At 50.6% G+C, this 9587-nt stretch overlaps 1 protein-coding gene across 5 annotated transcripts in view; it reads left to right on the plus strand.

Annotated features, from left to right (window-relative positions):
* SBNO2 (strawberry notch homolog 2) overlaps positions 1-9587 on the plus strand; it is a 225367-nt gene that overhangs the window by 212009 nt on the left and 3771 nt on the right. For all 5 annotated transcript variants that reach the window (XM_027853161.1, XM_027853162.1, XM_027853163.1 and 2 more), the window contains 6 exons: positions 1039-1113; positions 2219-2362; positions 5954-6048; positions 6755-6847; positions 7940-8071; positions 9043-9119. In XM_027853161.1, the coding sequence (XP_027708962.1) occupies positions 1039-1113; positions 2219-2362; positions 5954-6048; positions 6755-6847; positions 7940-8071; positions 9043-9119 (616 nt within the window). The remainder of the gene's footprint in view (positions 1-1038; positions 1114-2218; positions 2363-5953; positions 6049-6754; positions 6848-7939; positions 8072-9042; positions 9120-9587) is intronic.

Here is a 9587-nt window from a genome sequence, read left to right on the forward strand (position 1 = left end):
TGATTTAAGCATGGCATCCCTGGCAGGCAAGAGTATGCAATAAGGCTGGAAAGGTAGGAGGGCCTTGAAGGTCAGGCACAACAGCTTGGGCAGGACTTGGGAGGTCCTCCAGGTCCTTGAGAAGTGTGAAAACATGACTCTCCAAGTTCAGAGGGCCCCAGCCCCAAGATGGCCACGTGGGGAGTAGGCCATCGACCTTAGCAGGGCTGCAGGCTGAGTTGGTGAAGGAAACGCCCTCCCCTCTGTCCAAGACAGCCATCCGGCTGTAATTATAAGCTCAGTCGGGCAAGGCAGGGTAAAGGCACTGGGGCGGGGACAGGGTGTAGCTGAGTAGACCTCTCAGGATATCCCAGTAGTCTGGGCCTGCTACCTTTGGGTCCTTGTATCTGGTGTAACATGGGAAGAGAAGCATGCCAAGACCAGGTCTCAGTCCACCAGTGACTTAGAGCTCAGCGGAGAGGCAATGTATATATTGGGAGAGAAACTAAAAGGGACCACAGGTGGTTGGCGTTTGTTTTTGTTTTTGTTTTTTAAAATCACAAAACCCAGTGAACCACAGCAGTCCCCCTCTGATGCCACACTGGGGTGTGGAGGTGACCCTGAGCTCTCCAAGGGGCTGTGACTGTTAAGCCCAGGCTTAGGTAAGAGTCTGGTAATGGGCTAGGTGTCTGAGGACTAGCCTGGCTGAGGGTAGAGAGGCTCAGCCCCAGAAGGCTGGCCCCCAGGTGAAACATGACGGGGATGGCAGCCTTTTGGAGGTGGTACCCCAGCCTGGAGAAATCAGGAACACTTGAAGTACTGAGGGCTGGGCTCAGTTCTGGCCTAGGTAGAATTAGGTCATGATCAAGGAAGACTTCCTGGAGGAGACAGACTGAGGCTGAGCCTTGGAGAGGCAAGGACAGGACTCTCCAAAGGAGGCTGAGGCTAGGGTGTGTTGTGGGATACGTTTGGCCTCAGTGGTGGAACTGCATCAGGGCACCCCTGAGGGTCAGGGGGAGCTGAAGGGCTGCTGTCATCATCTTGCCCCTGTCTTTGCAGAGATGAAACAGGGCCTGCTCTCTGTGGGAATCTGCTGCAGAGAGATGAAGTTTGGCTGCATCACTGTGGAGAAGGGTGAGTCCCAAGGAGGAGGTGGGCCTGGCGGGAGGCTGGGGCTCCTTCCATTGCCTGCGAAGGCCAGGACAGCCACTGTTCCCCCAGCCAGCCGTCTCCTGCGGAGGGCATCTCCCCTGTTTTATCCTGCTCACACAAGCATGCTTCCTTGCTTTTTCTGCACCCATTTCTTCTTTGTTTTTGTTTTTTTTGTTTTTGTAGCTAGGGAATACAAATTGCTGAACTTGTCCTAAAGGCAACACAGTGTGTTAGAAAAAGCCCTAGACTCCAGAGCACTGTGTTTGAATCCTGGCTGCAGTGCTTACTAGCTGCATGACCTCAGGTCACTTCTGAACCAATTCAGGTTTCCTCATTTGTAAAATGGGGGTAATAACGCTCCTACTTCCTAGCTCGGCTGCAGTTTTAGCAGAGTGAGCAGCCAGGTGACACAGTGGATAGTGTGGGGTCAGGAGTCAGAAAGACCCGAGTTCAAATCCAGTCTCAGACACTTACTAGGTTTGTGACTTTGGGCAAGTCACTTTGCCTCTGTCTGCCTTAGTTTCCTTATCTGTAAAATGAGAATAACAACACCTACCTCCTGGGGTTGTTGTAAAGAACCAATGAAATAATGTTTATAAAGCACTTGGCGAACCTTAGAGCCCTGAGTGCTGGGTATTGTTATTGTTGTTATTATTATTATGAGGATGTATAAAGAGCCGGCCTAAGAACCAGAGAGTCCTAGGTTAGAGTCCAGATACCTCCTGTGACTTTGGATAAGCCCCGAGCTGCTCTAGGCACCTCTAGGACAACAGGTGACAACCTACATTGACAGAGGGAGTTTTCTCTTCAGGGAGTTCCCTCTCCCACTGAGATCACAGGTGCCTTCACCATCCCTGTATTACGGGTCTGGGGGAGGTCCTTGGCTAAATCTCTACAGCTGAGTTAGTGGCATCATAGTGGAAGATCTCCCTCCACCAAGAGAAATGATCTCTCCCATCCTTGCTGGCCTCCTTGGGAGGCCTGGGCTGGTGTGTGCTGGGGCCAGTGGGTCTCTGGGCTCTGGAGTGGCGACCCCTCCCCTTGGCTCTGGGCCTGAGCTGCCTCTTCTCCTCTCCCCCCACCCTAGACTGCTCCATCACCAAGTTTCTGAACCGCATCCTGGGCTTGGAGGTACACAAGCAGAACACCCTCTTCCAGTACTTTTCTGACACCTTTGACTACCTGATCGAGAAGGACAAGAAGGAGGGCAAATATGACATGGGCATCTTGGGTAAGAGAAGCAGCCGCATCGTTGGGGGCCTCCCCCAGCCAGCCGGGAGCGGAGCCCTCCCTGGAACTGTGGGAGCCACCCAGCCTTCCCCCCCATGCCTTCCTGTGATGCCTCATGGATTTAACTAAATCCCAGTCCAGACCAATATAGAAAGTCCCAAAAGTAGGCGGCCCCCTGAGGCATCATTGCTGTGCAAGGGACAGCGCCCTGTGGAGGGTGATGTCTGAGGTGCGGGCTTATTAAATAAATATACAAATGTCGCCATCCTGGAGGGATGGCTAGCATGTTCAGTGACAGAGGCCCCATCCAAAGACAGTCTGACAGGCCAGAACATCTAATAAGATGAAACCGAGTAGGAATAAATATAGAATCTTATATTTGGTGAAATTGAGTGGGTTTTTTTTTATTATTATTATTAAATTTCTTTTTTTTTAACAAATTTTTGATGTCACTTTTTGATCCAGCAATACCACTACTAGGTCTGTATCCCAAAAAGATCATAAAAAAGGAGAAAGAACCTACATATACAAGAATATTTATAGCAGCTCTTTTTGTGGTGACAAAGAACTGAAAATTGAGGGGATGCCCATCAGTCGGGGAATGGTTAAACAAGTTGTGGTATGTGAATGTGATGGAATACTGTTGTGCTATAGGAAATGATGAGCAGGCAGACTTCAGAAAAACCTGGAAAGACTTGTACGGACTGATGCTGAGTGAAGTGAGCAGAACCAGGAGAACATTGTACACAGTAACAGCCACGTTGTGCGATGACTAACGTTGATAGACTTAGCCTTCTCAGCAATGCAAGGATCTACGACATCTCCGAAAGTCTCATGATGGAAAACGCTGTCCACATCCAGAGAAAGAACTATGGAGTCCGAATGCAGATGGAAGCATATCATTTTCTTTTATTGTTGTTTTTTCTTTCTCATGGTTTTTCCCTTTTGTTCTGATTCTTCTTTCGTAACATGACTAATGGGGAAATAGGTTTAGTATAATTGTACATGTACATCCTGTATCAGATTGCTTTCTGTCTTGAGGGGAGAGGTGGAAGAGAGAAAAAAAATTGGAACTCAAAGTCTTACAAAAGTGAATGTTGAAAACTATCTTTCCATGTCATTGGAAAAAATAAAATACTATTAAGTGGGAGAAAAACCAAATAAACAAACAAATTTTTGATGTCTTCTGTGCTTCAGAAAAACATAGTTACCTCAATTGTCCCTCTCCACCCCGGAGAGTCATCTCATATCACAGATAGTATTTTATTTTTTTAATAGTATTTTATTTTTTCCCCAGTTATGTATCAAAAAAAATTTTAGCATTCATTTTTACAAGATTTTAATTTCCAGATTTTCTCCCTCCTTCCTTGTAGTTTGATATAGTTTATACATGTGCTATCATGTAAAAATATTTTCCTATTAGTCACAGTTGTGAAAGAAGAAACAGATCAAAAGAAAAAAAAAAACCACAAGAAAGAATAAAGTCAGTGAAAGAAGCACGCTTCGATCTGCACTCAGAGTCCATCAGTTCTTTATCTGGATGTGGATAGCATTTTTCCTCGTGAGTCCTTCATACTTGTCTTGGATCGTTGTGTTACTGAGAAGAGCTTCATAGCTGTTCATCACACAGTGGTGCTGATCTGTGTTCAGTAGTTCCAAATTGCTCTCCAGAATGGTTGGATCAGCTAACAACTCCGCCAACAGTGCGTTGGGGTCCCAGTTTTTCCACATCTTCTCCAGCATTTATCATTTTCGTTTTCTCTCATATTAGCCAATCTGATAGGTGTAAAGTGGTACCTCAGACTTGTTTTAATTTGCATTTCAAGTGATTTAAAGCACTTCTTCATGTGCCTATAGATCGCTTTGATTTCTTCTCTGAAAACTGCCTGTTCATATTCTTTGACCATTTACAGATAGTATTTTATTTTATTTTATTTTTTATTTTATTTTTTTTAGGCAGTTGGGGTTAAATGACTTGCCCAGGGTCACACAGCTAGTATGTGTCAAGTGTTTGGTCTGAGGCCAGATTTGAACTCAGGTCCTCCTGACTTCTGGGCCGGTGCTCTATCCACTGCGCCACCTAGCTGCTGCCCCTACAGATAGTATTTTTAAAGAGGGAAAAAAAAAGTCAGCAGTGATTGATATATTGAAAAAGTCCAAAAACCTGTGCAATGTGTAATACCTGTGAACCTCCCACCTCCTCAAAGGGGGATGGCTTGGGAGTACACTCTCCTATCTCCTCATTTGAGTCCTGCTTGATCTTTAGAATTCTCTTTGTGGGGCAGCTAGGTGGTACAGTGGATAGAGCACTGGCCCTGCAGTCAGGAGGACCTGAGTTCAAATTCGGCCTCAGACCAAACACTTGACATTTACTAGCTGTGTGACCCTGGGCAAGTCACTTAACCCCAATTGCCTTTAAAAAAAAAAAAGAATTCCCTTTGTGTGTGTGTGTGTGTGTGTGTGTGTGTGTGTGTGTGTGTGTGGTGTGGTCCTTCCGTTTACATTGTTGTAGTTACTGCATATATTGTTTTCTTGCCTCTGCTTACTTCACTCCACATCAGTTTTATGTGCTTCTTTGTATCCATCACATAATTAATTTCTTGTAGCTCATTAGTATTTAATCACATTCATGTGCCGCAGTTTGTTTAGCCATTCCCCAATCGATGGGCATCACTTTGTTGCCAGTTCTTTGCTATCATAAAAAGTGCTGCTATAAATATTTTGGAGTCTGTGGAGACTTTTCTTCTTAGTGGTGGCTTCTTTGTGTGTATCAGCCCAGTAATGAGGTTTCTGGTTCTAAGGGTAAGGATGTTTTAGTCACTTGATTTGCATAATTCCACATTAGAGTTTTCCACAGTAGCTCTACCGTTTCACAGCTCTACCAACTATGTGTTAGTGTGCCCTTCTTTCCACAACCACTCTAACATTGACTATTGCCCTTTCTTGGGTCATTTTTGCCAGTTTGTAGGGTGTGAGGGGAAACCTCAGTGTTGTTTTGATTTGCATTTCTCTTATTAGTGATTTGGAGCGTTTTTTCATGTGGTTGTGAGTGCTTTGCAGTTCTTCTTTTGAGAACTATTTGTTTCTATTCTTTGACGACTTATATAGTCATATATGTATTATTTTGTTGTTTATATTTTGTTTATATTTCTTGGATACCAAATCCTTATTAGAGAAACTTGATACAAAAATGTTCTTCCCATTTCACTACTTCCCTTCTTACCTTAGGGGCATTAGAAAATGATTTTTTTTTTGGCCCTGGGACAGGGTGGCAGGAGGGGTTACTAGGTGAGGTACAACATAGCAGAGGTTGCCATCAAACTGTTCCTGAGAGTTTGCGCAATGGGCTGACTGGGCAGGGAGTGAGCCCGGTGAGCTCCTCACCAGTGAAGGTCTTCGGGCAAAGAGGAGCGAGCAGATTGGCCTCAGGAGCCTCTGATGTCTGTGGAGTGTCTGGGCCTGGTTCATTAGGGTCTCTGGTCGTGTGACTTCCTCGCCCCCATAGTGTCTCTCCCATTCAAGCACCTTGAGAGGAGAACCCGGTGGGCAGCGATCCCCCAAACCCTCACGTGCATCTCCCTCCTTCCCTTAGACCTGGCCCCGGGCATCGATGAGATCTATGAGGAGAGCCAGCAGGAGTTCCAGACGCCTGGCCACCCTCAGGATGGACAGGTCGTCTTTTACAAGGTAACTGTGACCAGTCTGGGCCTCTCCTTCTTGGGAGCCCCAAACTTAGCCTCATCTTCAGCATCTCAGCTGGGATATACTGGCCTGAGCCTGTCGTCTGGCCACCTTCCTTCCCCGCTCAACAGAACATCTGAGAGTTAGAGTCACAGGCTCTGGGTTCCAATTCTGGCCCTGCCACTCACTACTTGTGTGTCCCTCTCTTCACAGACAAAAGGACAAGTGACTTAGTTGCTGGACTTGAGTTCAAATCCCACCTCAGACAGTTCCTGGATTAGTGAGCCAGGACTAATCATGTGGCCTTTCTGAGCCTCAGTTTCCTCATCTATAAAATGAGGAGAACCTCATTAGGCTGTTAACACAAATTTAAAAAAAAAAGGCCTTGCATGAAGAGTCCTTTGTACTGGCAACCTTGTCTCTGAGGGCCCTTCCAGCTCCATCTCGAGCCTGCGCATGTGTGGCTGGGAGTCTAGAACCCTGGACTGCTCGCTCAGCAATATCACCGAGTGACCTCAGGCAGGTGCCCTCAGCCCTGCGAGCTAGGAAGACTGAGCCTTGCCCGCCCCATGATCTCACAAGGTGTTCTAGACTCAGACGGGAGAAGTAGATAAACATCAGCCAGTGAGCCGTGGGAGTGGAAGGCGTGCCGGTGAAGACGGCGGTGGTGGTGGTGGTGGTGGTGGTGAGTCACTGTTACTGCTCTCCACAGATCAGTGTTGACCGAGGCTTGAAGTGGGAAGAGGCTTATGAGAAATCACTACAGATGACCGGCGCTTATGACGGCTTCTACCTCTCCTACAAGGTGAGCAGCACAGTGGGCCGACCCTCCATGTGCTAGGGTTTCCTAGCATTCGATCATCCCGTCCCTCCTGCTCCCTTTAAAGATGAAGGTCCTCGGGCCCAAAGACAGCCGTGACTTAGCCAGGGTCCCCCAGCTCACCCGCAGCAGTTCTGGAGCTGGAGCCCAGGGCCTCTGAGCCCTTCCCCCAGATGCCGCCGAGGGACCCTGAGCTGTTCTGATCTCCTCGGGGTTATCATGGAAAGGTGCCAGCATCAGGGCTGCTGAGGCTGGGGGGCTGGTACCGAGAGAGAGAGAGAGTCAGGGAGCCTGGATCTCCCTGGGCCTCTGCTCTTCTGGCCCCTGCCTCAGACAAGTCACCCCCTGCATCTGAGCCTCCCTTTTTTCTGAAATGGCAATGAGTGGTAGGCTGTCCCCTTCACTTAGCAGCCATGTGGCCGAGTTTGGGGCTCTGCCCCTGCAGCACGGAGAGGGTGCAAGGCCCATCGCTGGGAAGTCTCAAGCGTCTCTATTCAGCACAGATTATAGTCCCCTGCCCTCCCCACCGTCCCAGCAGCCCCCATTGCTACAGAACACTTTCCTCACAGCCCCTTGAAGGTCAAGAGTGCAAATCATCCTCGTCGCTGAAGAAGAAGAAACAGAGGTTCAGAGAAGGGAGGTCATCATGCTGAGATGCGTCTCATGTCATAGATAGAGGGCTAGGAGAGACCGCAGGGTCAACTCGTCCAAGCCCCTTTGACAGATCAGAAGGATGGGAGGAGCCAGGGAGGGCCAAATGTGAGGGCAGCAGCTGCAGACGGCCCTAGGCCCCCCAGAAGCGTGGCCCTTGTTGGAACCCTCTTGGATTAGGGTCAACGTGGGGTTGTGGAAGAGGTGTTGGAGCTTGTGTCAGAGGACCCTGGGTCCAAGTCCTGGCTCTGCCAGTCACGTGACCTGCTCTGTGAGCCTCAGTCTCTTCGTCTGCAGAATTACGGAGGGGCTGGACTTGATGGATTCCGAGGACCCTTCCCACTCCAAATCTCTGGTGCCGTGTCTGGGCTCTCTTGGCCTACGTTTCCTCGTCTCCCCTCCCACTTTGGCGTTCTCTGGTTCTAGGTGCGAGGCAATAGGAAGAGCTGCCTGCTGGCCGAGCAGAGCCGTGGGAAGCACTTCGTCCTGTACAAACCCAACATCGGCAAGCAGAGCCAGCCCGAGAGCCTGGACAGCCTGTGCAGGAAGTACCGGCGGGTGAGTCAGGCCGGCCGCGCCAGCCCCCGGACGCAGGCCCGGCGAGCGTGTGCGGGGCCCCGGGGCGCCGGGGCCGGCTCCTCGCACTGCCCTCGTCTGAGCCATTCGGATCAGCCACAGCAGAGAAGTTTCTAGGCTGTAGAGGCAGGGTGAGTGTGAGTACCTCTGGGAACTCCCAGACACAGACACCTGTCTCTTCGGGGTCTGAGTCTGCTGGAAGCAGAGAGAGCCAGGACTGCTTCCTGGAGGGGGCCGTAAGGACCACAAAGTCAGAAGAGCTGATCAACAATCCCTCAGCGAGTGAGCGTCTGTGAATCTCCTGCTGCATACCTGGCCAGGCACTGGGCACCGGGGGCTCCAAAGACAAAGACCGCACGATCCGTGCCGTCAAGGGGCTCACGTTCTGATGGGGGAAGACGCTTCCCCTCTTCCCTTCTCGCCCCACCCGCACTGTCCAGCCGGTGCAGCTTCCCCAGGAGCTCCTCCTACCCACAACCCTTCCTGATGTGCCCCCGCCTGGGCCTGCAGTTCAGTTGAGGTGGGAGTCCCTGTGCACCCTGCTTCTGGCAGGGGCAGGCAGGGGGCAGTGCTCTGCATTGCTGCAGAGATGCCAGTGCTTATGTAAAGCTGGACCCCTTCCCAAAATGGGGCCGCCTTTGGTAACCACTTCATGTGGGTGATTGGAACTACAATGCTTCTGATCGCTCACACCCCTGACCCACCCTGTGGGAGGCATCTGTCTACACTGCTGCCAGGGGAACACCAGCCAAAAGCAGGGGCAGGTCCCGAGGAGAAGGGTCCTGTGGTGAATCGGGGGCAGAGCTGACGCTCACCTCAGCGGCCACAGCCTTACCTGCTGCAGACCCTGGAGAGGACCTGGGCCTCTTGCCAGGAGGGAGCTCCCCTCCCCTGCCCCGGAGCTCAGCTGTTTCAGAGGGTGGATGAAGTCCACCTCATGCCTTCCTCTGCAGGTGACGGCCGAAGATGCCAAAGAGCACTGGGAGAGCAGCTACGACTTCTCGCTGACGCACTGTAACCATGCCGTCTGGTGAGTCGGGGGGACACAACGCAGGAGCCCCCGCCCGCCCTGCAGATCTCTCCTCCAGGAAGCCATGGGCCCCAGAGGGCCAACCCAGCAGCAGCAGGGGGAGGCGGCTTGGTGTCAGAAAAAGTCCTCTCACGAGGAAAAAGCTTCCCCATGTGGCCTGGGCTGCCTTGGGTGTGAGTGGGTTCCCTCTTGTTAGCAGTCTGCAGGTGAGGGCTGCATGACTAATCATCAGGGATGGGGAGAAGGGGGGTGGGTCTTGTTCAACTGTGACATGGACTGAATGACCTCTGAGGGCTCTTCTAACTGAAATTCAGTGATTCCATGAACATCAGAATTGGGAAGGCCCTTAGAATGGGAGATGTCCTTCAGAGCCGGGGAGAGGGGGCCCTGAGAGCAGAGGATGTCCATCACGGGGGGGGGGGGGGGGCCTGAGAACAGAGAGGGTCCATCAGAGCTAGGGGGAGGGGA

This window comes from Vombatus ursinus, unplaced genomic scaffold (genome assembly GCF_900497805.2).
Source record: "Vombatus ursinus unplaced genomic scaffold, bare-nosed wombat genome assembly UNPS02009918.1, whole genome shotgun sequence".
Classification (NCBI taxonomy): domain Eukaryota; kingdom Metazoa; phylum Chordata; class Mammalia; order Diprotodontia; family Vombatidae; genus Vombatus; species Vombatus ursinus.